The sequence below is a fragment of the Bos indicus genome, chromosome 28 (assembly GCF_029378745.1).
Source record: "Bos indicus isolate NIAB-ARS_2022 breed Sahiwal x Tharparkar chromosome 28, NIAB-ARS_B.indTharparkar_mat_pri_1.0, whole genome shotgun sequence".
NCBI classification, from domain to species: domain Eukaryota; kingdom Metazoa; phylum Chordata; class Mammalia; order Artiodactyla; family Bovidae; genus Bos; species Bos indicus.
In genome coordinates, this window is record NC_091787.1 from 40605590 (window position 1) to 40633434 (window position 27845).

The following is a 27845-nucleotide window of genomic DNA, read 5'->3' on the forward strand; positions in this document are numbered from 1 at the left end:
GTTTAGGTCACCCGGTCTATGATATTTTGTTATGGCAGCTCACCTGTGCTAGACACTGTGCCAAGGGTTGGTTATACAATGGGGAACAAACAAACTCAGTATCCAGATCCAAGGAATTTCTGATCTAGAAAGATGGATGCATCGTAGCAAACAGTAAACACATAAACTCATTTATACACGATGTGACAATTGCTAAGAAAGAAAAGTACTGAAGTATATGAAAGAGAAAAACAGAAAAGGGTGATGTAATTTGAGGAGTACCCAGGAAGGGCCACTATGAAGAGGTGACATTTGAGTAGAGACTTGAAAAATGAGTCAGTGTTGGCTAGGTCAAAAGCATGGAAGAGCATTCCAAAAATAACTAGCTTAGTGAAGGCCATGGAGCAGAAAATTAACTGTAATCTTCAAGGAGCACTGTGAAGCCAGGAAAGCAAGAGCACTAAGAAAAAAGATTAAATACAGTTAGACAGAGGACGGGAGAAGGCAATGGCACCCCACTCCAGTACTCTTGCCTGGAGAATCCCATGGACGGAGGAGCCTGGTAGGCTGCAGACCATGGGGTCGCTAAGAGTGGACACGACTGAGCGACTTCACTTTGACTTTTCCCTTTCATGCATTGGAGAAGGAAATGGCAACCCACTCAGTGTTCTTGCCTGGAGAATCCCAGGGACCGGGGAGCCTAGTGGGCCGCCGTCTATGGGGTCGCACAGTCGGACACGACTGAAGCGACTTAGCAGCAGCAGCAGCAGCAGACAGAGGACATGCAGAATGCCCCTACAGCTTTGTAGAAAGTCAGAAATCACGTAGTGCCAGTCTTCCAACTTTGTTCTTTTTCAAAATTCTGTTCCTCATTCATCTTTTCCAGTTCTGTGTTCTGAAGTCTGCTGGAGTTTTAATGGATATTGTATTGAACCTGTAGCTCAATTAGGAAGATTCGCCCTCTCAACAGTATTGAGAATTCAAATCCATGAATATTGGATATCTTTCCACTTATTTAGATTTTTAATTTTTCTTGATGACATTTTCCACTAAATTTTCTGCTAAGAGTTTAATATTTATACACTTTAAAAAATATTCCTATGAACTTTATACCTTTGGGAATATTGTAATTTTTTTTTTAATTTGTCTTCCAATTGTTGGTTTACTAGTAGGTAAAAACATAATTGGTTTTTATATAGGAATTTTGTTTCTGGAAACTTATGAAGATTTATTTATTAGACAATTTTATTAGAAGACTGTTAGGATTTTTCACAAAGATGATGATGTCATCAGAAAATAGTGGAATTTCTCAAGTCTGTGAAAGTGAAAGTGTCTGTGGTGCAGTCATGTCCAGCTCTTTGTAATCTCAAGGATTGTGGCCCACCAGGTTCCTCTGTCCATGGGATTCTCCAGACAGGAATACTGGAGTGGGTTGCATTCCTTTCTCTAGGGGATCTTTCCGACCCAGGGATCGAACCCGGGTCTTCTGCATTACAGGTAGATTCTTTACTGTCTGAGCCACCAGGGAAGACCCTTCTCACGTCTATACAACTTCACTTCTTTTATTGCTTGTTGGCCACACAAGGGCCTGAAATATTATGTTAGGGAAAAAGCATCATTAAATCTGTTGTTACTAGTCAGTTATCTGTTTGTCCCTGTTATCAGGGTATGGAAATTTCTTTTTATATATTTATTCATTAAACATGAATGGGAATTTATTTTGTCAGATTATTTTCTGCATCATTTGAGGTGATCACATATGTGATTTTTGTCCTTGATTTTTTTTGTGGTGAATCACATTAATTGGCTCTCAAATACTGAAACAAGTTATATTCCAAGGATAAGACTGTGGTGGAATATGATGTATTATCCTGTTTATATGTTTGTAGATTCAATGTGCTACCATTTTGGTGAGGATATTACATCTAAGTTCATAGGGGATATTGGGCAGTGACTTTCTTTTCTTGTAATATCATTTTGGCTTTTGGTATCAGAATTTATATCAGTTTCGTTAAATGAATTAAAAAACATTTTCTCCCCTATCTTCTGAAAGAGTTTACAATTAGTGTTATTTAATTGAGTGTTGGCTAGAACACACCATTGATGCCATCTGGGCCTGGAATTTCATTTGTAGTGAGGCTTACAAATCTAATATCTTTAATAGATTTATCAATATTCATATTTTCTTTTTTTTAATCAGTTTTCATAAACTGTTTTTAAACAAATGTATCCATTTCATTAAGCTGTTAAATTTACTGGGACAAAGGTGTTCATAATATCATCTTACTATTCACTTAATGTTTAAAAGATCTATGGTGAAATCCCCACTTTCAATCCTGATATTAATACTTTCAGTTTTCTCTAATTTTTCTTGAATAATCTTGCTCGAGGTTTATTAGCTTTATTAAACTTATCAAGCAACCAAATCAAATTAAGACTTTGCTAATTTTCTATGTTGTTAAACATACTCTATGTCTTTCTTAAAAGTTGCTTTGAGTTTAGCCTGTTCTTATTTTTTTAATCTTTTTTGAGAGGGAAACTAAGAATCTCAAATTTAAGCATTTTTTGTTACTTATTAGGCATTTAAGGCTATAAACATTCCTTTAAGCATGGTTTTACCTGCATTCCACACATTTGATATGTTGTATTTTCATTATCACTTACTTAGAAGTATGTTTTTACATTTACGATTTTTTTCTTTGACCCATAGGTTTAAAATTATGCTATTTAAATTTCACTGGGAATTTTCTAGTTTTTTCTAAATGATTTCTATTTTAACTTAATTATAGTGCTAGAACATACTTCGTCAGATTTTGAAATTAACTGTGACTGAGATTTAACTCCATGGCCCAATGAACGCTGCGTCTTGGTGAATGCATACTTGAAAAAGATGTGTGCTCTGCAATTGTTGGGCAGTGTTCTGTAAACGCCAATTATGTCACATGGGTTGACAGCATTATTTAGATCTTCCACAACCTTACTAGGGTTTCCCTGGTGGCACAGATGGTAAAAAATCCTCCTGCGATGGGGGAGACCTGGATGTGCTCCCTGGGTTGGGAAGATCCTCTGGAGGAGGGCATGGCAGCATGCTCCAGCTCCAGTATTCTTGCCTGGAGGATTCCCATGGACACAGGAGCCTGGCAGGCTACAGTCCATGGGGTGACAACTGACGGACACGACTGACTGACTAAGCACAGCACAGCATACAGCCTTATAAGGTGTTGTTTTTTTTTTTTTTTTTTTTGCTTATTCGTTATGTCAAGTTCTAAGAGAATGAAATTAAAATTTGGACTATATTAGATGTTTCTATTTGTCCTATTATATTTTTCATTTAAAAAAATCATTTTGTATAATAATAGAGCCTCGGATCTGATACAATAATTCAGAAATATAAAACAAATAACTACAAAAGTTAGGAGATACTGGAATAGCATTTCCTCAGAAAAAGCTACTAACTCTGTATCATTCTGATGTGGACACCTACAGTCATCTGGGGTGAAATGTGAAGACGGGCCAGTGATCCAGCCAAGGGCGGAAACACTTATCAAATTTTATATCATAAACTTGGATGTTTGTCACATGGTGTAAACATATTTGGAATTGTTCTTTTATTGCTATCATCCCCTATAATACTGTAAGGCATAAAGTCTACTGCCGGGAGCCGGCATATTGCATATTGAGTGCATATTGCATATTGCATATTGAGTGCAGCACTTTCCACAGCATCATCTTTCAGGATCTGGAATAGCTCAACTGGAATTCTATCACTGCCGGTAGCCAGCATGAGGAACTCCGCCCATGACAAAGGTCATGAGGAAGGAGGCTCGGCACACGCAAAGGCGGGATCGAGCCTCAGGAGTCTCCCTGGAAATTCTCGAGCAATCTACCCCCAAAACCAGAGCCTGCCTACTTTCTGCTTTGTGCTTTCACCTACACCTCTGACTTTACGGGGGGCTGTCCCCCACTACCTCTCTGAAAAAAGTTAGCTTACAGCTCCAGTTAATAATTCCTGGGTGTGACAGTGTTTAACCTACAAACTCCTTTGGAAATCCTCTAGCCTGCCTGAATAGGTTTTTCCGGCCACATGTGATTGTTCAGAGCCTCCCAACTGTGAGAGGCAGGAGATGTTCTAAACTGTGTAAACACAGATTCTTTTGAGTAGTTAAAAGATTGATTAGAAATTGTATTGGTGAAGGGATTTTCACTTGTTGGGCCAATGTTTGCTGCTAAGTTTCCATATCCCTTACCTGCTGTGTCCCTGGCAGTGTATTGATTAATATAATATATTATAATATAATATAATTAATATAATTGTATATAATTAATATAATATTAATATAATATAATTAATAATAAATATAATATAATTAATATAATATAATTAATATAATATAAGTAGTAGCTTTAATGTTTGTAACCTGGGACCCTTGAGTTAATTCTTTTTCTTGTTATAGCCCACCACACCTTTGCTCTGTACAAATGCAACTTTATCTAATGCTTTTGGAGGGTGTCGCTTGACTTATCACCTTTAGAGAAAAATAAGTTTTCTGAAGAAAGGGTCTTAAAATGTTAACAGGCCTCTGGGCCAGAAGATGATGCAAATCACCTAAGCTTTTGCATATGATAAGTTTGCAGGAAGAAAGCCTGGCTTGCTGCCTGACTCTACCCCTTCCCCCATTATCCTCTATGCATAACTTAAGGTATAAAAACTACTTTGGAAAATAAAGTGGGGGGCCTTGTTCACCAAAACTTGGTCTCACCATGTCGTTCTTTCTCTTACCTTCTGGCTGAATTATTCAGCCTCTTTTCTCCACTGAATTTCCTCACTGAGCTATCCTTATTTCAGCCTCTTTTCTTCACTGAATTTTACTGAGCTATCCTCATTCTATTACTCTTTATATCCTTAATTAACATTTAATTAAGCAATTGTTTCCTGATCTTCGCCTACGCCGTCTCTCCTTCGAATACCCTGGATCAGCCGGGGCTGGTCCTCGGCAGTCTACTTTGTCTAATATTGAGATGGTCTCTTATACTTTTATAAGAGTCTCTTATATATACAATTTGCATGGTATATCTTTTCCTTCTTTCTCAATCTACCTGTTCAGTTCAGCACAGTTCAGTTGCTCAGTCGGGTCCAACTCTTTGCAACCCCATGAATCACAGCACGCCAGGCCTCCCTGTCCATCACCGACTCCCGGAGTATATCCAAACTCATGTCCATTGAGTCGGTGACGCCATTGAACCATCTCATCCTCTGTCGTCCCCTTCTCCTCCTGCCCTCAATCTTTCCCAACATCAGGGTCTTTTCAAATAAGTCAGCACTTTGCATCAGTTGGTCAAAGTATTGGCATTTCAACTTCAACATCAGTCCTTACAAAGAAATCCCAGGGCTGATCTCCTTCAGAATGGACTGGTTGGATCTCCTTTCAGTCCAAGGGATTCTCAAGAGTCTTCTCCAGCACCACAGTTCAAAAGCATCAATTCTTCAGCACTCAACTTTCTTTATAGTCCAACTCTCACATCCATACATGACTACTGGAAAAACCATAGCCTTGACTAGATGGACCTTTCTTGGCAAAGTAATGTCTCTGCTTTTTAATATGCTGTCTAGGCTGGTCATAACTGTGCATCCAAGGAGTAAGCGTCTTTTAATTTCATGGCTGCGGTCACCATCTGCAGTGATTTTGGAGCCCAAAAAAATACAGTCTGACACTGTTTCCACTGTTTCCCCAACTATTTCCCATGAAGTGAGGGGACCAGATGCCATGATCTTAGTTTTCTGAATGCTGAGCTTTAAGCCAACTTTTCACTCTCCTCTTTCACTGTCATCAAGAGGCTCTTTGCTGCTGCTGCTAAGTCACTTCAGTCGTGTCTGACTGTGCGACTCCATAGATGACAGCCCACTAGGCTCCTCTGTCACTGGGATTCTCCAGGCAAGAATACTGGAGTGGGTTGCCATTTCCTTTTCCAATGCATGAAAGTGAAAAGTGAAAGTGAAGTTGCTCAGTCATGTCCGACCCTCAGCGACCCCATGGACTGCAGCCCACCAGGCCCCTCCATCCATGGGATTTTCCAGGCAAGAGTACTGGAGTGGGGTGCCATTGCCTTCTCCTTTAGGTCTTCTATACTTTCTGCCATAAGGGTGGTGTCATCTGCATATCTGAGGCTATTGATATTTCTCCCAGCAATCTTGATTCCAGTTGTGCTTCATCCAGCCCAGCGTTTCTCATGATGTACTCTGCATATAAGTTAAATAAGCAGGGTGATGATATACAGTCTTGACGTACTCCTTTTCCTATTTGGAACCAGTCTGTTGTTCCATGTCCAGTTCTAACTGTTGCTTCCTGACCTGCATACAGGTTTCTCAAGAGGCAGGTCAGGTGGTCTGCTACTCCCATCTCTTGAAGAATTTTCTACAGTTTATTGTGATCCACACAGTCAAAGGCTTTGGCATAGTCAATAAAGCAGAAATAGATGTTTTTCTGGAACTCTCTTGCTTTTTCGATGATCCAGCAGATGTTGGTAATTTGATCTCTGGTTCCTCTGCCTTTTCTAAAACCAGCTTGAACATCAGGAAGTTCACGGTTCACATATTGCTGAAGCCTGGCTTGGAGAATTTTGAGCATTACTTTGCTAGCGTGTGAGATGAGTGCAATTGTGCGGTAGTGTAAGCATTCTTTGGCATTGTCTTTCTTTGGGATTGGAATGAAAACTGACCTTTTCCAGTCCTGTGGCCACTGTTGAGTTTTCCAAATTTGCTGACATATTGAATGCAGCATTTTCACAGCATCATCTTTTAGGATTTGATATAGCTCAGCTGGAATTCTATCACCTCCACTAGCTTTGTTCGTAGTGATACTTCCTAAGGCCCACTTGACTTCACATTCCAGGATGTCTGGCTATAGGTGAGTGATCACACCATCGTGATTATCTGAGTCATGAAGATCTTTTTTGTATAGTTCTTCTGTGTATTCTTGCCACCTCTTCTTAATATCGTCTGCTTCTGTTAGGTCCATATCATTTCTGTCCTTTATTGAGCCCATCTTTACATGAAATGTTCCATTGGTATCTCTAATTTTCTTGAAGAGATCTCTAGTCTTTGCTATTCTATTGTTTTCCTCTATTTCTTTGCACTGATCACTGAGGAAGGCTTTCTTATCTCTCTTTGCTATTCTTTGGAACTCTGCATTTAAATGGATATATCTTTTCTTTTCTCCTTTGCTTTTAACAGCTATTTGTAAGGCCTCCTCAGACAGCCATTTTGCATTTTTGCATTTCTTTTTCTTGAGGATGGTCTTGATCCTTGTTTCCTGTACATGGTCATGAACCTCTGTCCATAGCTCCTCAGGCACTCTGTCTATCAGATCTAATCCCTTAAATCTATTTCTCACTTCCACTGTATAGTCATAAGGGATTTGATTTAGGTCATACCTGAATGGTCTAATGGTTTTCCCCACTTTCTTCAGTTTAAGTCTGAATTTGGCAATCTACCTGTGTTTATGTTAAAAATGCTGTAAACAGCAGATTTTTCCAGTTTTATAACTGTTAATGATAGGAGGTCTAGTCAGATACCTATAACTTATCATGGCATGTGGAGTAAGTCTCATATTCTTTTTCTTGAGTACCATTAATATGCACCACCTTTCTTTTCCAGTTTGTGGTACCCTGAAGGCAGGAACTGATGGATAGCTCTATTAAAATGCATTTGTTAGTTGCAGCCAATCACTTCAGGCTATTAGGATTTCATAGATCACTTTTTTTCTAATTGTTGGCAGAGCTGTCCAAACTTTAATGTGAATAAAAATCACTTGGAGACCTACTTAGATACAAATTCTGGTTCGTGAGATCTGAGGTAAGGACTGAGAGCCTTATGCCAGCAATACTGGTCTGGGTCCACACAATGAATAGCATGGATGTGTAAGTCTTGCTATCTCACCAAGAGTCAACCAGTATGCTTCTCTGTCACAGCATACTAACTTGTATGATTTGATGGTGAAAAGTGAATATGTGAAAGTGTGAAGCTAGCACATGTAATAAAGTAGAGGACAGTGGGACCAGAGGCAACCTGAAGAGTGTTACCATCACCAAAGTCATTCAGATTTAAATACTCAGCATACAAAGCTGCCAAAAACCCCTAAAAACTTGCAAAGTAAATTCAGGTCACATCCAATTGTTTATGATTCCTGTTCAATGTCTTACTACACAGATGAATTTTAAAAATGGAAACCTCACATCCAAATTTACAAAACGGAAAATGACAAAACTTTCAGAAAAACAAACAAAATATCCAAGATTGTCTTCAGGTCTACGACCTGGCAGAGTTAGACAACACCAAAAGCATGATTCACAAAAGAATAAATGTGTAAATTGAACCTCATAAAAATTACAAACTTTTCTTTGTGAAAGACTTTGTTAAGAACTTGAAAAACAAACTTCAGAGCAGGGGGAAATATTTGCAAACCATACATCTGGCAAGGAACCAGTGTCTAAAATATATAAAGAACTTTCAAAATTCAACGTTAATAAACAATCCAGTGAGAAAATGGGCAAAATACATAAAGATATATTTCATCAAAGAAAATATAGCAATAAGCACAGGAAAAGGAATTCACTATAATTAGTCATTAGGGGAGCAAAAAGCCACAGTGCACTATCACATCATGACTGCTGCTGCTGCTGCTGCTAAGTCGCTTCAGTCATGTCCGACTCTGTGCCACAGATGGCAGCCCACCAGGCTCCCCCGTCCCTGGGATTCTCCAGGCAAGAATACTGGAGTGGGTTGCCATTTCCTTCTCCAATGCATGAAAGTGAAAAGTGAAAGTGAAGTCGCCCAGTCGTGTCGGACTCTAGCGACCCCATGGACTGCAGCCCACCAGGCTCCTCTGTCCATGGGATTTTCCAGGCAAGAGGACTGGAGTGGAGTGCCATTGCCTTCTCCCACATCATGACTACCAGAAGGTAAAGTAAAAAAATACTGATACACTAAATACTGGCAAAGATGCAAAGAAACTAGATCATTTCTACATCCATAGTAGTAATTTCAAGTGACAGTTACTCTAGAAAGCAGTTTGATCATTTTTTTTATAAAACTCAACATGCTATTACCACGAGATACAGCAATTGCATTCTTAGATATGTATTACCTATTAATGAAAATGCATGTTCACACAAAAACCTTCACACAAATATGCACAATGGCTTTATTCTTAATTGCCCCAAACTGGAAAAAACCTAGATATCCTTCAATGGGGGGATTGTTAAACAAATTGTGTTACATTGGATTCTACTCAGCAACAAAAAGCAATGAGCTATTAATACACATAACAATTCGAAAGAATCTCCAGAGAATTATACTGAAAGAAAAAGCTAATCCTAAAAGTGTGATTCTATTTATATAGTACATATTTGAAATGACAAATTTCAGAGACAGAGAGCACATTAGTGTCTGCTAGGTGTTAAGAATGGGACAAGAGGCAAAGAAGTGCGAAGGAGGTGGGTGTGGTTATAAAAGAACAACACAAGGAATTCTTGTAGAAACAAAATCATCATACTTAGTATCTTTACTGTGGTGGTGGATACAAAAATCCACGTATACAGTAAGACTGTACAGAATCAAATGCATACACACACACACAGAGAAATGAGTACAAGGATGAGATGAGAAATTTGAATAGAATCAGTCAATTGGATCAATGTACATATCCTGGTTTTGCAATATGCTACCATTGGGTGAAACTGGCTAAACGATATTCTGAGATCTCTCTGCATTATTACTTATAATTGCAAGTTAGTCTACAATTCTCTCAATAAAAATGTCAATTAAAATTAAAACTAGACCATATCATTCTGAATTTTTAATCCTAATCAAGGAATCTCTCCTCTTTCAAATAGGCACTTGGGAGCTACCGAAGCTGGTTGAGTATGGATGACTTGACTAGGATCGTGGATCAAAAGAATTGATATAATGACAGTAAGTATGATGAATTAAAGGAGAAATTACCGAAGGCAGGGACACAGAAAAGCATAATCAGGGATAAAGAAAGAAGTGATATTGAGGTTGATATTGCACTCAAAGAAGTGTGGACTAAATCTGTGCCACTGGTCAGTTCAGCAACCACATAGCCAGCAGATGTTCATTTTATCCAAGTTCTTTTGTAATTCACACAGTATGTGAGAATCTGATTATAAAGCAAAGGCATTTCTGAGTTATTTCACTATGTTGAACTAATTCTTTTATGCCCTATTTTTAACATTTTGGTTAAAATGAAACGTTTTTAGTTCTTGGTTTCAATAATTTTACAATTTTATAACTGTAAGTGAAATACATTTTCTAATCACTACAATAATTAGCATGTTTTAAAAAATATTTTTTTAGATGTTTGAAGATTGGAGAATTGGAGAAATGTATTAGATTTGTGGTTTTAATGAAATGTTTAGAAAATTTTGATTAAATAAGTTTGTAATCAATATTGAAATGTCTGAGGACATCTCATTTGCTGATTTTTTTATTTTTTGACTTATTAGTTACAGGTAGAATTTAAATGTTCAGAGAAATACTAGTCAGTGAATTTATGCATGTATTTAATTGTACATAAAATAAAATCCAACAGGAGTGAAGGTCCTCATGCATTAAAGATTACTACCATCAAACTGCAGATCCAGAGGCAGTCCTTCTCTGCCTCCACGACACCAGGCCACCATGGCCAGGTCTGCATTCTCTCTTTACAGCCTTCTGGAAGGAGTAATGGATCTTACCTTATGGGGTTGTCCATCCTGGACACCGTGAGGAAGGCAGCGAGATTGGCTGTGTAGGAGGAACACACGATAAGAGTGAAGAGCCACCAGCTGCCCATCACAATTCTCATGGCCATGGAGTTCGCTGAGGATTCTCCACCTGCAGGACACAGGCAAAGGGGATTGGTCTGGGGTTTCTGCTCTCACTCCTATCCCCAGAAATTCTCTGCCCTGCAGCCAGGCATAGGGAACCACCCCTGGTGATGAGCTGAGGATCAAGAAAGTGACTGCCAGCTGCTTATGGTGGACTCGGACAGTTCCGGAAATAAAATCCTAGGACCAGCAACCTCAGAAAGGGGTGGAGGACCACAAAATACAGGAAAGCTAGGCTTGGCACTTTTAGTGATAGGATGTTTTTGAAAATGCCAACAGTAGAGTGCTGAATATCAAACTCTTCCCCTTAGAAGATTCTCCTCACTGTGTTGAGAATTTCCAGGGTTGCAACCCTATGTAAGGTCCCTATCCGTTTTAAATTCACATGAAACAGTCTCAGGAACTCTGTAAATGTAAAATTGCCTTATACCTAGAGGGTTCTCTAGCTTTCTTTTAAGCCTCAGAAATGAGATGCACCATATCACTTTTATTAACATTCGGCCCTCACTAGATGACTTTTTTCTATGATTTTCAGAAATCACTGTATATGACTTATAGTCCGAAGCTGCCTCTTTGAGGTCAATCGTTCCTCCTCGGTGTCTCAGAGGGTAGCAGAAGAAAGCTCCTTGCTGACTGTTATTATATAACCTCTCAAGCAGATAATACATATTTTGCTATGGTGCAGATAAGTCCAGGACTCACATTAGGAACTTTGCAATTTTGTTGTTTCCCATCAAAACTGTAACTCCCCAACTGCTATCTAGATTTCTCTGAGATAGGAGACTGAATCTCAAGAATGGCTGGAGTATTGCTTCGATGATTGCAAAACAATTGTGAATTTTTAGCCCATGAAGACTTCACATTTAAGCAAGATAGCTTCATTTGACAACCCCGTCTGCATAACAATCAATCTAATGTGGGAGGGGAGGAAAGTGCAAGGCAGAACTAGAAGTTAATTTTATCTGAAGAGGAAAATCAGGACTCCAAGTTCTTTTTTTTTTTTTAATCATTTCATTTACTTTCTATCTGATAATACGTGGAGTACAGCATGATATCAGGACCACCTTAGAAATTAAATAAAATTGCATTTAAAATGACTTTGGGAACATGAACCTAAGAATGTCGTCAGTGGACAATTCCTTCCAGGATCTTGGGGTTACTCCAGCATGTAGAAACCGGGAAGGTACCTTGCTGTACGAAGGCTCCGTAGACAATCCAGATGGCGCTGTGCAAGGTGGCGGAAGCAGAGGGCCGGGGCTGGGCTGCACTCTGAGCCCTCACGGCCTGAATCCGGTTCAACACGAATATCAGCACACCAACCACGGGGATGGCTGCCGCAATGCAAGCCCACACGGCAAAATCAAATGGAGCGAAGAGGGAGAAGATGCTGATTTTCTCCTCGGGCTTCTTGATGAGGATTCCCACCGAGTAGTCCATGTACCGCTTGCTGAAGTCCACAACGCTCTCCCTCTCCGGGGTGATGGTGATGGCGGAGATGGCCAGATCTGCTCTCTGAAAGGCAAACCCATCTGGTCAGAAGGCAGTCCTCAGATTACTGCTGGGTTCTACCTTCGCCCAAGGCCTGTCCATTGCCCTTTGGGTTGTTCAGAGGAAAAGGCTGCAAGCGTTGACGCCTCATGACTTTGAACGTTGTAAGGAAAATCCAGCATCAGGTTGTCTGCCATTACCACCTTCAACTTACACATGTCTCCCCCAAACCCCAAAAACTCCTGGAAACCACTTCTGGAGGAAAGAGTCTATCACCATTTTCATTTCTGTGTGAATTGTAGGTTTTCTTCAATTTCTTAATGATTCCCTTAGTGAACTATCTTTTTACTTTTACTAGTATTTCCATCTTACTGCCCACCCTTCTCCCCAACCTGTCTTCTGGACTTGTCTTCATCCTTCCTATACTTCAGGACCACAGGGACACTCCATTATTCCATCAAACCTCTCCAAACTCCATCAGCCCACACAGATATATCTCTTCTCTAAAATACTTTTGAAGTTATATGGAGAGTGTACAACTACCTTGAATCTCATTAGAGCATCAGTCCTAAGTTGCTTTATATGCAGGCTCTATGCCAGAGAGTAGCATATTCCAAGAAAAAAGGGATCATCTTCCTTCTTCCACTTCCCTTAACTCATGGCTTCTCAGACATATGGTTGCTTCTTCCTTTAGTAAAGCCATGCAGTAAAGGGGCCCCCAGGGCATCCTCTGCTGTGACCTCAAAAGTACCTCCCAAGATTTTTGCTTTCCAAGATGAGCTTAATTTAAAAATAGACAAAGACCCCATTAAGATGAAACTAGATTGTGAGGTTAAAGCTGCCAAGACTGGTACAGACTAAGATCCTTACGCCTGAGTTGATGCTGGCATAAGAGCATTAAAACTGTACAGTGATCATCTCTATCTTGGCTCTCTAAGTAGGAGGCACTGTCAGAACTAGGTTATTTTAGAATGACCAGTTGTGACAGCTTATCCAAACTACATATTCAAACTGGGGAAAACCACGTAGAACTTTATCAGGTCCAATATGCAGGCTGGAGGGGCAGATATACTGATTGCCAAACTGAAATCTAACATACCTAGGATAAAGAGAAAAACTCTTGGAGGTGACCATGTCAGCTCTCAAACTTGCCACATGTGCATTTCTCGTTCTTGCTTCTCTTCTCAGAAACCCAAGATCCAGGGAGGGTTTTTGTTTGTTTGTTCTGTTTATGCTTGGAGAATATTTAAGGACTGAGAAGGAAATCTAGGGGATCAGGATAGGTTAACAACAGAGGATGGAGGGAAACTAACATATGAAACCAGGTCCAGAGCAGAAGCGAGGGAGGTGACTGGTGACACCAGTGAGGGCTGAGCTGTAATAGGAGGAAAAACACTCCCCGCTCTGAATCTGGAGGTGAGAGCACATGTCTGCAGATGTGATCTTTATAGGAAGTTGAAATAGAACCTCATGTCCAGATGTCTTCATTTCTTTCCTTAATAGAGAAGTACTTCTTTTTTCTAGTTTAAGATAGGAGATTATTAGGTTGCTTGAGGAGAAAGATAAAATTTTGCAACAGTTTCTAAGGAATGTTGCCAAGGGACCCAGTAAAGGCCATGTTAAGGAACTGGGGCTGTCCTGAAGGCCCAGCCGAGGTGATGGCCACACATCGTTTATGCATCTATCTGGACAAACTTGTGGTTTTCTCCTCTAATTGCACAGAGCCGCCTGGATGTCAGAGTCAGAAGGTAGGTAATAGAACCAAGTCAGGGTTTCAAGGTAACAAGAAATCAAAAATAATTTAGGAGAATCACAAAAGATGAAGGAACAGGGGTTTATCTGGACAACCACAGAGGGCACGCCAGACGGGAAAGGATGCCATACCAGAAAGGCATAGAAATCTTAGAGAAGAATGAACCTCAAATACATGTGCCAAGTGAAAAGTGTCAGAGACAAAAGACTGGTATGGTATGACTGCTTTTATAGTACATATTTGCAAAAGCAAATCTATTGACTCAGAAAGTAGATTAAGGGTTGCCTAGGGCTGGGTTGGAATGGGATTAATTGTAAATGAGTATGACGAATCTCATTGGGGTGATGGAAGTATTGCAAAATTAGACATGGTAATGGTTGCACAGCTCACTAAATTTCCTAGAAATCATAAATGATACATCTGAAATGGGTACAGATTATATATAAATTATTCCACAATAAAGTTGTTATGGGTTTGGCTTTTGTTTTCACCTCTTTTTTTATATTAAGTTGATTTAATGAGCAATTTCTTGTCATTAACAGGATTAGAATGCATGCTACTGGAAAAAAATGACAGCTTAGGAGAAACTGGAGAGAACACAGGTATCCTTTCTGCATTTATGGGTTTGTAAAGAAAAGGGCTTGTGTTTTAAGATAAAATGCCGGAGTCAGAAGGATGACAGGTTGTAGTCATGGAGTGGGACAGTGACAGCAACACGTAAGATGCTAACAGGATGCACGGGGACGGGTGCTCCAAGGTCACTGGAGATGAATGGTCAAAGCACTGGAAGCCCAGGGTTATCTGTAGGGATGTCAGAAATGTCCAGATTGATGGTGAGGGAGGACTTGAGCAGATCCACCAATGTAAACGGCTGTCAGTAAATAACCCAGAGGCCACAGGATGGCAAGGGAGAGGAGGGGGACACAGTGAGTTGGCCTCGTGCCGTGGGGACCAGGTTCTACGGCAAAGAGGAAGAGGAAAGATTTGAAATTGACCTGAGGCACTAGGGACTGCGATTTCACTTACCATAGCAACGCAGACACACCTGCACACTCATTCACACACACACATGCACGCGCACACACACAAGACACACCCGCCCGCTGCTGTGGGCCATGGAGAGAGATTAAGCATGCACCCGTCTTCCCCACACCCCCGTCCCCGTGAGCACTGGGCTCCTACTGCAGCTCAAATGTGGGGGTGGATTTCATGAAGGGCACATGGTGCTTCAAAGGAATGATAGCAATGGACATAGAAGGAAAACCCAGAGTGCCTGGGCATTGGAAAATAAAAGGAAGAATGAGTACAGCAGGGAGGAGGGTGAGCGTGGAGGAAGAGATCCTTATCGTGTGGAGAAGGGTAACTGTGATCTGTCCAGCTGGTCCTGAGGTTCCAACTTCAAAGGGGCCCAATTAAGACATCACCCCAGAGGCAGACTAGGGGGCCCCTCCCCACGGATCTGCTTTTGGGACCTACCTTGCTGATGAGCTCCCCGATCATCCCGTTCCAGGAGGTGTTATGGAGCTGGTGACCGTACCTGCCATCGGGGGCCTGGTAAATCTCGTATTTGAAGCCCAGAGCCTTGGCCAGTGCGTCCAGGACATCGATGGAGAACCCTTTGTAGCGCTTGGGCTGTCCAAGGATGTTCTCGGCCACCATCACAAAAGGTTCTTCCTGAGGACAACAGAATGAATGTTCTTCAACTAAATCACTGGCTCATTAACATACATCTTTCCAGGGTCTTATTGGAGAGACCAATCTGATGAACCATAATTTCAGAACATTTGTGGACACATGCACTGTATTTACCCAATTTAAGCCTGGAGTCTGAACCTTTCTGACTTTTTCTAAAGTGGTTTATGGATACTCAGGATACAGTGCACAGGAAAATCCCTCCAACCAGCATACTGACGGAGGAACAGATTTATCTGTCCTCTGTCATTTCAGACTCAGCTCAGCATCCCATTCTCCTAGGATAACATGGCTTGTTTTCATGCCTTCATTTGTGACATTCAGGACTCTGTCCTTTGGAAATGCTGTAATTCTTTAGGACACACACAAGAAATGTGAATACCTCTCATCTGGGATAATAAATGACAACAGAGGTCTGTGAACCGGGTCGAGAGAAGACTATTACGTCTATCAGACTGGACTAGAAAAATGGATGCCGAGTCACAAGACAAGGTCATGCCACACAGCAGATTAAACCTCACTGTCCAAAAGTCCAAAGGCAGGCCATGGGCACATTAACACATTTTGTGCTGTCACATGTGCTCCTGTAGGGCACACGGTCATCTGGAAAACACCTCAGCCTTCCCCACCATCATCCTGTGGAAATGACAAAGAAGGGGCCTTATGGCAACAGCCGCAGAGACCTCATTTCATTAATTTAATCTAGGGGTGGGGAGGATAAGGTACAATGCTTATTCATGGTGTGCATATGGGGACGGCAGGAGTGTCAGTGTCTGTCTTCCGAGCTAATAAGAGATAAATCTAAAATGTCTCCTCCAGTTGTAAAAAGTTGAAGAAAGAAATGGGAAGGAAGATGCTTTGAAGGTAACCGAAATAAGTCAAAGTCTGTGCTTCCAGGACAACCATGCAGAGAAATTGCAACCAATGGTCTTCATTGTAAACTTTGTGTCACATGGGCCTATCAGTGGTGTTGGGTTTTAGAAGGATGTCTTCCCAACATCTTTCTGGGGACTCTAGCTAGCAGCAAAAATCTCCTAAGACAACCTGTAGGTTAAGATCCTACGTCCCAAAACACATAGAGCTGTTATCCCCGCTCTGGCGTTCAGCCCTGGTTCTGGATGAGTGGTCCTTGTCTAGAGCAGGCCAGCGACCTGCCATGGAGGGTCTCAGAGGCCCTGGAGCAGAATCTCCAATCTTACTCTTCCTTCACTATTCACAAAATTCTTTGAGTGAAAAGCCTATGAAAGTTCAAGCCACTACTTAAGATCCCCTTGTCTCCAAACTCAGCATTAAGCCGAACAGAGAGAAGCTCCTGACTCAAAGCCTGAATGACAGACCTCCCCCATGTGCCCAGGATCCTACCAAGACAGTCACCACTTTGAGAGTCAGTCCTTGGAGGCGGCTGCCCATGGGCCTTTCCTGCAGGCTGCCATTCAGGCCCTTCTCCGAGTCCCACGTCGCCAGCTGTGAAGGAAAAAGGGAATGTGAGGGACAGACGGGCACCTTGCAGACCTTAGGAATCAACCGCTGAAGTGGGCTCCTGAGTCAGACAGCTACGAAGACAGCAGCCCTAGAAGTCTCCCAGAGACCCAGAGCCATCTCACAACCTTAGAAAGAATAAAGGTGTGACAGATAGAGCTCCACCTTCTCCATCGGCTCACCTGGATCTTGAAGACTTAACACATGCTTGAAATGAAATCAACTTGTAGGAACTTGTTTACGGAATAAACATTTCTGCCCACCCACTGAGGCCATATCATCGAGCCTCCCACAAAGCAGTCTCTTTCTTTACCGCTCCTTTGACTTGCCCAGGCCAGTGGTCCTTGAGATCACTTGCTTCACCAGGGAAAGATGAAGTTTAACAGTGAAGCAAGTAACAAAGACTCAGGTTTAAAGCTTGTGTTGCACCCTGATGCCAACCGTAAGCAGGACCAAGAGCTCACTGTCTTACCACAAACTTCATGATTTTCCCTGATAGGTAGATAGAAATCAAGAATACACATGCCTTGGGTCTGCCACATCCTCCCAAGCCTGCAGGATCTAATAGATGCATCCCATCTCTGTCAGGCACCTTAAGATGGTCAAGGAGACACTAGCCTGGCTCAGAAACACCTGCAGACACAGATGCCCTAGAGACTGCTTCCCTTCCCTGCGTCCCTGCAGGGCCTGAGAAACAATGATAAACCCTTTGTCTAATCAGTGATTTTCAATTATTAATTGGTGAGATGTACATAATATAGATATTGGCCCCATCTAGAGCCAACATAACCAGGATCTTAGTGCTTGGGCATGAGAAAAGTTAATGCTTTCCCAGTGATCCTGGTTGAAAACCTCTACTCTTCCAGGTCACTGGGGCTCTGACTTAGCTGCACATTAGAATCTCTTAAGAGGGCTTTTAAAACATCCTAAAGCCTGAGTCCCACCCATAGAGATTCTGACTTAATTGGTCAGTAGTGGATTGGACCATTTATCTCCTGGAGGATTTTAAGGCACAGCCTGGATTGTGAACCACTGCTATAGATGAAAGCAGTGATCCTCAAACCGTAATATGCAGACAAATCACCCAGGGGTTTTACATGCACTTTCTGATCCTGGGACCTGAGATTATTCCTGTCTAACAAGCTCCCAGGTGCTGCTGCTGCTGATCCATGGACCATCAGTTCAGTAGCAAGGGGTTAAAATTCAGATTGTCACAGACAGCATCTTACCCTTCATCAGAGAAAACCCACAAGACCCCTAGTTAGGCTGAGCAAAAAGAATTACCCCTCCGTGGAAAAGTGTCACCAGGTGCCCTAAAGGAGGCACCAATAGCATCACTTAGGGACACTTCTACTCTCCCAGCATTTCTCATAGCCCTGATATCTTCAGCAAGGTTAGCGCACACTGAGCCTTGAGTATGAGGCCACAGTTTCAGAATCTGTGGGGCCGCTCTGCCTGGAAGATACTAGAACCCCGAAGCCTACAGTAGAGACATCAGAATGAGCTATGTGATCCTAGAACCAGTTTAAAGGAACCTAGAAACTCCTGCTGTCACTTTGGATGTGATACCAGCTAAGACCCACTTCACCCTAAATAACAGGATGCCTGGCAGCGATGAGGATCATTTAGTTAGAGCATGGCCATATACTCTGAGGATCTCCCCACAGCCACCACTAATTCAACTGTGGGGCATTTCAGTGAAGAGCAAAGTTAAGATCTATCCTAAGCCCTCTGCAAAGATATCAAAGATGTCACACTCTGGAAACTGGCATAGTGAAAAGGAAACCTGGTGGCTATCTCTCCACCGAGTCTCAGGAAACAGCCCTGGGACTCGGGATCAGCTCCCGCAGCTGGGTGCAGATGCTGGCCAAAGTGAAAAGACAAACTCAGACAAACAGAGTTAGGGTCTTGGCTCCTTACGTTCTTTGGACCCTGTGATACTGGACTTAGGGGACTCGTGGTATGGATTTGGGCAGCCTGCATCTCATCCCCAGACTTGTTCAGCCCAGGCATTGGGGCTGCTTAACCCTGTGTGGTCTGTGGCATGCCCTGGATTGGGTGGTGTGATGAAGGTTCCCTTTACTCCCTTGTGATTTACAGAGTTACGATGGAAGCAGTGATGACATGGCAGTTCCAGGGACTGGATATTCTGCTCTGCACCAGGACTTGAATTCCTGACACCTGCTGCCCAACTTCCTCAGCACTGGTGAAGGGGCATCTCCACCCTGTGCTGCTCTGGCTTGGATTCCAGAACACCTGGAATGAGGTTCTGCTTGGCATTGATCAGACTTCATCTGTCTTTCCACTGGGATTATAATCAGTCATGGGAGTGGAGGCAGGAAGAAGCACTTGGGATAAGGCCTGTCTGTCTAGGGTTTTAGCTCTGCTGTGAGAAGGGCTCCACCTCTTCATGCTTGTCCACACCATCCTCTGCTTCTAGCCCACTGCCCAGCTCAGGGCAGCAGCATCTCTGCCCCAGGCTATCGCAACAGCCTTTCTGCTGATCTCATTACACTGTCTTCCAGCCCTCCTCCATTGTGCTGATGTTTATCTTAAATAAAATCAAACATGGACTATGTTAATTAAAATTTCCTAATCAATTCCTATTTCCTAGAGAATAAGTCCTAACACTTTTACACTCAGCCAAAAGAAAGCCCTTTCTGATCGAGACCCAACCCTGACAGTCAGCTCCAGCACACGCCAACTCTACTAAGTCCCTCATCTTCCTCATGCACATGGTGTTCCCTTCTCTCCACATTCCAGTTCCTTCTGCCTGGAATGCCACTTCTCTTCAACGGGGTCTGCTACACTCTTACTCAATTTCTTTCTTTCTTTTTCCTTTTGGCCAAGAGGTACGCGGGATTTTAATTCCCCAACCAGCTATTGAACCCGTGCTCCCTGCAGAGGAAGCACAGATCCCTAATCACTGGGCCACCGGGGAAGTCCCGCAATTTTCTAAAACAATAAAAAAGAAAAGCTTTCAACTGTGGTATTTTTAGATTCACAAAAAAAGTCATAGAGATTGTGCAGAGACTGTCCATAAACCCCACGCCCAGTTTCTCTTGTAGTTAAGGTGTTACTTTAGTATCAGCATACATTTCCTCACAGTGTTAGTCCCTTAACAGTGTCTGACTCTGCGACCCCACTGATTATAGCCCACCAGCCTCCTCTGTCCATGGACTTCTCCAAGCAAGAGTACTGGAGTGGGTTGCCATTTCCTTCTCCAGGGGATTTTCCAACCCAGGGATTGAACCCAGGTCTCCCACATTGCAGGAGGATTCTTTACTGTCTGAGCCACTAGTGAAGATCTATTTTGGCTCAATTAAGTTTTAGGAAATCTCTACAAATCTCCACTTACAAAGAGAAAAGAACTAAAGAAAATGTGTTGTTGTTTAGTCACCAAGTCATGTCCAACTCTTTGCGACTCTATGGACTGTAGCCCGCTAGGCTCCTCTGTCCATGGGATTCTCCAGGCAAGAATACTGGAGTGGGTTGCCATTCCCTTCAACAGGGGATCTTCCTGACCTGGGGATTGAAGTTGCATCTGCTGCATTACAGGCAGATTCTTTAATGTCTGAGCCTCATAACTAATGAAATACTTAGCTCAAATCTCCATCACTGATACAGAGCTGCAGTAGAAATGATCTTCCACTCTGGACCTAAGTCTGTGATCCTGCTCTGCTATTTGGGTTTTTTATCTTGTTCCCTGGGATCAAAACCCTGTCTTCATAAACTGTCTCTAGAGGCTCAGGCTCTTGGATTGAACCTTGCCTTGCTTATTCCAATCTCCAGAGTTTCTAACCTTGCCTGAATGCCGTTCTCCTCTAGAAGATCAACTCTCTATTACTAGTATAGATTTTGGGAACTTGGAGATATTAAATTAGCATATATTTAGGAGCCAATAAATCTATGTTCTAGGTATGTTTCCACCACTCACCTTAGTGACCTCAGCACATTTTACAGCATAGTACTAAATCACAAGAGGCAATAAATATTTTTGAATAAATTTATCTTCACTGAAATTCCATTTTCTTATCTATAAAATGGAATAAAAATGCCTTTCTGCCTACCATGTTGAAGAGCTACTCAAAGGAGAAAATGATTTTAAAATAATACATTAAAAATTGGGGCTTCCTTGGTGGCTCGGTGGTAAAGAATTTGCCTGCTAATGCAGGAGACGCGGGTTCAATCCCTGATCTGGGAAGATCCTAGTTGCTGCGAGCAGCTAGTCCTGTAACTACAGAGTAGCCCCCTCTCTGCACAACTAGAGAAAAGCCTGCACAGCAACTAAGACTCATCTCAGACAAAAATAAAGATAAATAAAATTATTAAAAACTTAAGAAAAAACAGTAGTTTAAAAATCCATAATAACAAAGTAACGGATCAGGATATAAAAAGGTATGTGCAATGTGACCTTAATTGTGTGTGTTTTTTAAAGGCAGTGGTTAAAGTGGGAAGAAATATATTTAAATGTAATATTTGAATTTATCTTAGTGGTGGAATTATGAATAACCATGATTACCTCTTGATGTGTTTCTAGGCTTTTAACAGGTTTTTCTTTCCTTTCACAAAAAAAAAAAAAAAGAAAATAAGATTTTGATAAAAATAACTAGCAAAGGTAATGAAGCCAAATCCCATCACGTGTACTTGTGTGATTGAGGGCTGAGTGGAAGGAAGCAATCAGAGTCAAATTATCTGTCAGAAGGTCAAGGCCAGGGTGAGAGTCAGAACTCAATACAACAGTCCTCTGGCTACAAGGAGCTTTGGTTGAGGCACCCATCTCCTAGAGGAGGCCAGCATCAAGGTTCTGTGGGACAGCATCTTATATTCTAAGGTATTTCCAAGATGCTGTGGGGCCCAAGAACCTGTTGGGTTTGAGACAGGGCAGTGGCCCCTCCTAGAACCCAACTCCATGCAGACAGGCAATCTTTCTCCACTAAGGAAGAAGCGCAGCCCCAAATTATGTTAGTTACTTCTTGAGCCATCCCAAGGCTAAGTCATTTAAATCAAAGTGCAACTACATGAGGAAAAAAAAAAAAGATTCCTCCAACCTGTAATTATTATTCCTGTTTCTTTTGTCTGAAAGTATTTAGGGCTTAAAGATTTTTATTTTATTGTTTTTCAATACAGATTTCTCTCTCCCTGGCCTTCAGGCATCCTGTACTCTGACAAAGAAAGAAAAAATACTTCAAAGAGAAACCAAAATTCTGCCTTCAAACACATCAAAGTAACCATGTTCCAGGATCTTGGATCCTTCAAGTCGAGCAAGAAAGTTTATTATTCCCTCACATCAGCCTGAAGCCAAGCGCCCTAAGCTGAGTGAATCTCCCTATTTTCACAAAGACTTGAGCTCTTGCCCAAATCTTAAGACCAGAGTGGTAAACTTTCATTATTTCTGAGTGAGGCCATCTCTCTGAGCACCTGATATGTAAGATCAGAACACAGAAAGTCACATCCTTTTCAAACAAAATCTTTTGTTTAAAAGACTGCAGTGGAAATTAAAAATAAAGTAAAATAAAAGCCTGTAAGTGGATTCCCAAACTTGCAGCCCATCAAGATTAGGAGAGACTGTGTTCTGCCTCCCTCCTGAGGGTGCCTGGGGTCCCAGTTCAGAAAGCTGGAGAAAAATTTTCAGATAATAAAATCTAAATGAGGCTGATAGGCTTGATAAATGGGAAGCCAGAAAAATCTTTCACTCGGAGAAGTCCTGACACTCAGTCATACAGCTGCAGACCATTTCATTTGTGCATAAGTGCATCTTCGTTGACTTTCCTCTTGCATTTTGCAGACAGAATTTTGTTTATGGGATCGATGAATTTATGGCCACAGACACCCACTTTTGACAGCTGACCTGTCAAGATCAGAGCCTGAAAAACTAATTTCCAGCACTGTTAAAATGAGAACTGCCGCTATTTGATAAGACAGCTATGGTTTTCATTCATTGCCAAGATCTGCTCTACCCAAACCAGAAGCGAAGATGGAGCCAGAGGTTACAGCACAATCGTCACTTGAAAAGAGATACATGGTTTCAAAATCTGATGATGACAAACAACTGTTCAAGAGATCAGCCAATTGGAGAATAAATTTCATAAACCATTGGTCTCAGGAAAATATATTTCTTTGAGTCAATCAGGGTGTTCTTCATGTTAGCATTTGAGTTGTGAGATACAGGGGTTTGGGACTTTGTGGCCTATCCTTATTAAATGCAGGACTATTAACCCTAAATGAGATGAACCTCATTTGGAAGATTGGGCTTTGTGGTCTGTCATCTGGTTATAGAGGTGTTGTAAAGTATTGGTTTCTTTCCCTGGGGAGGAAGAAGGAGAGAAGAGGCAATCCAACTGCTTTACAGCCCAGAATATGACCAGCTTCATACATTGAGCCTTGCCAATTCTTTGGGAGGGAAGGGGGAAGAGAAGAAGGAAAGTAGGTTTGCTTAACCACAAATCTCATGAATGTGTGCACGCTCAGTCACTTCAGCCGTGCCTGATTCTTTGTGACCCTATGAAATGTAGCCCACCAGGCATCTTTGTCCATGGGATTCTCCAGGCAAGAATACTAGAGCAGGTTGTCATTCCCTACTCCAGGGGACTGAACCTAGTCCGACCTAGGGACTGAACCTGTGTCTCCTGCATTGCAGGCAGATTCTTTACCGCTGAGTCACTGGGGAAGCCCAACCCCAAATCTCATTTAGCTAAATCCAGCAAGACAATAGATCAATAACCTCTATCATCACATTTTTGCAACTGAGTAGGCAATACTTTGGTAGTAAATGTGTCTCAAGAGAGTACTAGAAGCAGGAAGTGAAGTTCTTATGATCGTGCCTATTAGACCTCACAGCCATAGTTGGAGCCCCATCTGAGCAGTATCCTCATCGACTGAGTGCAGACATCTTCGGCTGGGATACAGGCTTTGGTATGATGGCATATTGAGTTTATCATCATGTCAGTACATGGGCTTTTCTGAAATAATAACTCCTCTATTAGCTTTTATTCCTCAGCCCATTTTTATTAGAAAATAAAACCATTTGATATGTGTTTCAAAGAATCAGAGCCTTGGGTAGGGGTGGGGTGAAGGGGGAACCCACATCTTGCATCACCCTGAATTGGGTGATTCAGCCAGCACTGATCTCAGTCAGGAAACGCACCCTTTAAACTTTGGCTAAATGCAAGGACAATATGTTTAGACACAGAGCATCCTGGAAGCAGAGTGTAAGCATCTGAAAATAGGATATTAATATGTGCAGCCAAGGCCCCTAAAGAAGGCCTACTCTGAGAATTTGTTTTGGGAATTTCAGTGCATCAGGGTTACTAAGGGCAGGCTTGTAGAATATGAACCACAGGAGAGGGTCATCAGATCGGATATACCCATGGAGGAAGGTGCCAGGACCACTCTTGAGGCTCCGGATCTGCTGTATAAGGAGAGGGAAGGGTTCTCCCTCTGAGGCATGGGATAACTGAAATTCTCAGCCCAGGAGCATTTGCAGAAAGAATTAAGCATTTGGTGAAAGTTGTACTTTCTGAAAACAAGACCCAGCAGAACTTGGGCTAAATGTCCAAAGGAAAGAGCCCTTAGAAAATGAAAGAAAAATGAAATACTCTGGAGAAATATCGTATATGAGAGCTTCATGAAAAAATCTTTAGCAAGGATCAGAGAAAGATACTCCCCTGGTAGTATTACAGAGGAGGGCAAGGAAACCTAGTCATACCCTTGACCCAGATTGCTCACGATGGAGCTACAAACAGACGCAAACTCTAGCTTCTCCTCTCTGAAAGCCCCAGGCACAGAGGGCCCACTGGGCGCACACTAACCACCTCCAATGGTGCCAGCAATAAAATTCTTCTGTCACATCCACAGGGAGGATGGTGGCAGTCCAACTTCAGCTTAAGATACAGAAAGTGGAAACTGACATTGCTCTCATTGTATCACTCAAACAAACATTCAGATCAACAAAATATATTTTATTTATTTCTAAATTCCTTACTTATTTATTTATTTACCACATTACGAGGCATGCAAGATCTTAGTTCGGGATCCCCGACTAGGGATCGAACCCATGCCCCCTGCAGTGGAAGTGCAGAAGCTCAGAATCTTAACCGCTGGACCACCAGGGAAATCTCAACAAAACTATATTTTAAAAATCCTCTGAGGACCTGGTGGTCATAAGACCATCTGGCAAACTGAATTTCAAATGAGAAACTCCTCCAAGGAGAGACAGGATATAAGAAATATTCCATCTTTGGCAGAAAATGGCACAAAAGAGGTGGTATTAATAGTTATATGAGTGAATAGGAAGGAAAAAACCCTGAAACTTTACCAAGTTCTTAAAGGGCATGTGCGGGCCAGCCTGACAGCTGAGGCTCCCTGGGAGCCCAGATTCAAGGGGGACCCTACTGTGGGGGCCACATCCACTCATTAGCTCTTTCCATCAAGCCTCCACTGGGTGCAGAAAGAAAAACGGAACTCGTGAGTCATGGGATGATAGCAGATACAAGATATTAGTGTCTAGTATAGACTTGTATCTGGTATACATGAAGAAATCTTACAACTCAATTACAAAAAGGCAAACACCTCAATTTCAAAAAATAGAGAAAGAACTTATTTTCCAAAGAATATATGTGAATGGATTATATGCATATGAAAACTCAACATCATGAGTCATCAGGGAAACATCCAACAAGACCACATGACATCCCACTATACCACATAAGAATGGCTAAAATCAAGGCTGATGTTACTGAGTGCTGGTGAGGATCTGAAACGCAAAAGTGCAGCCACTTGGCAGGCGGTTTGGCAATTTGCTATAAAGTTCAATGTACGCTGAGCACACCCTCCAGCAACTCCACTCCTAATTATTTCCATAAGGGAAATATAAAATATGTACACACAAAGGTCAGGATGTGGGTGTTCACAGAGACTTTATTCATAATAGCCCCAAAGTGGAAATATGTCACATATTTTCAGTCACATGTCAATCATGCTGACTGGTGAATGAGTGGATAAACAAAGTGGGGTATACTTATACAATGGAATCAGAACAGATCAGATCAGATTAGTTGCTCAGTTGTGTCCGACTCTTTGCGATCCCATGAATCGCACGCAGCACGCCAGGCCTCCCTGTCCATCACCAACTCCCGGAGTTCACTCAAACTCACGTCCAGAGAGTCAGTGATGCCATCTAGCCATCTCATCCTCTGTCGTCCTCTTCTCCTCCTGTCCCCAATCCCTCCCAGCATCAGAGTCTTTTCCAATGAGTCAACTCTTCGCATGAGGTGGCCAAAGTACTGGAGTTTCAGCTTTAGCATCATTCCTTCCAAGGAAATCCCAGGGATGATTTCCTTCAGAATGGACTGGTTGGATCTCCTTGCAGTCCAAGGGACTCTCAAGAGTCTTCTCCATAGTTCAAAAGCATCAATTCTTTGGCGCTCAGCCTTCTTCACAGTCCAACTCTCACATCCATACATGACCACAGGAAAAACCATAGCCTTGACTAGACAAACCTTTATTGGCAAAGTAATGTCTCTGCTTTTGAATATGCTATCTAGGTTGGTCATAACTTTCCTTCCAAGGAGTAAGCGTCTCTTAATTTCATGGCTGCAGTCACTATCTGCAGTGATTTTGGAGCCCAAAAAAATAAAGTCTGACACTGTTTCCCCATCTATTTCCCATGAAGTGATGGGACCAGATGCCATGATCTTCGTTTTCTGAATGTTGAGCTTTAAGCCAACCTTTTCACTCTCCACTTTCACTTTCATCAAGAGGCTTTTGAGTTCCTCTTCACTTTCTGCCATAAGGGTGGTGTAATCTGCATGTCTGAGATTACTAATATTTCTCCCGGCAATCTTGATTCCAGCTTCTGTTTCTTCCAGTCCGGCGTTTCTCATGATGTACTCTGCATATAAGTTAAATAAACAGGGTGACAATATACAGCTTTGACATACTCCTTTTCCTATTTGGAACCAGTCTGTTGTTCCATGTCCAGTTCTAACTATTGCTTCCTGACCTGCATACAGATTTCTCAAGGGGCAGATCAGGTGGTCTGGTATTCCCATCTCTTTCAGAATTTTCCACAGTGTATTGTGATCCACACAGTCAAAGGCTTTGGCATAGTCAATAAAGCAGAAATAGATGTTTTTCTGGAACTCTCTTGCTTTTTCCATGATCCAGCAGATGTTGGCAATTTGATCTCTGGTTCCTCTGCCTTTTCTACAACCAGCTTGAACATCAGGAAGTTCACGGTTCACATATTGCTGAAGCCTGGCTTGGAGAATTTTGAGCATTACTTTACTAGCGTGTGAGATGAGTGCAATTGTGCAGTAGTTTGAGCATTCTTTGGCATTGCCCTTTTTGGGATTGGAATGAAAACTGACCTTTTCCAGTCCTGTGGCAAAAAGGTGAGTTTTCCAAATTTGCTGGCATATTGAGTGAGTTTTCCAAATTTGCTGGCATCTTGAGTGCAGCACTTTCACAGCCTCATCTTTCAGGATTTGGAATAGCTCCACTGGAATTCTATCACCTCCACTAGCTTTGTTCGTAGTGATGCTTCCCAAGGCCCACTTGACTTCAC

General features: G+C 42.0%; 1 protein-coding gene across 6 annotated transcripts in view; it reads right to left on the reverse strand.

The window, feature by feature from the left end:
- Positions 1–27845, reverse strand: part of GRID1 (glutamate ionotropic receptor delta type subunit 1) — a 687130-nt gene that overhangs the window by 108393 nt on the left and 550892 nt on the right. For all 6 annotated transcript variants that reach the window (XM_070782157.1, XM_070782155.1, XM_070782153.1 and 3 more), the window contains 4 exons: positions 17162–17263; positions 15584–15781; positions 12054–12378; positions 10735–10873 (listed from right to left, as the gene is read on the reverse strand). In XM_070782157.1, the coding sequence (XP_070638258.1) occupies positions 10735–10873; positions 12054–12378; positions 15584–15781; positions 17162–17263 (764 nt within the window). The remainder of the gene's footprint in view (positions 1–10734; positions 10874–12053; positions 12379–15583; positions 15782–17161; positions 17264–27845) is intronic.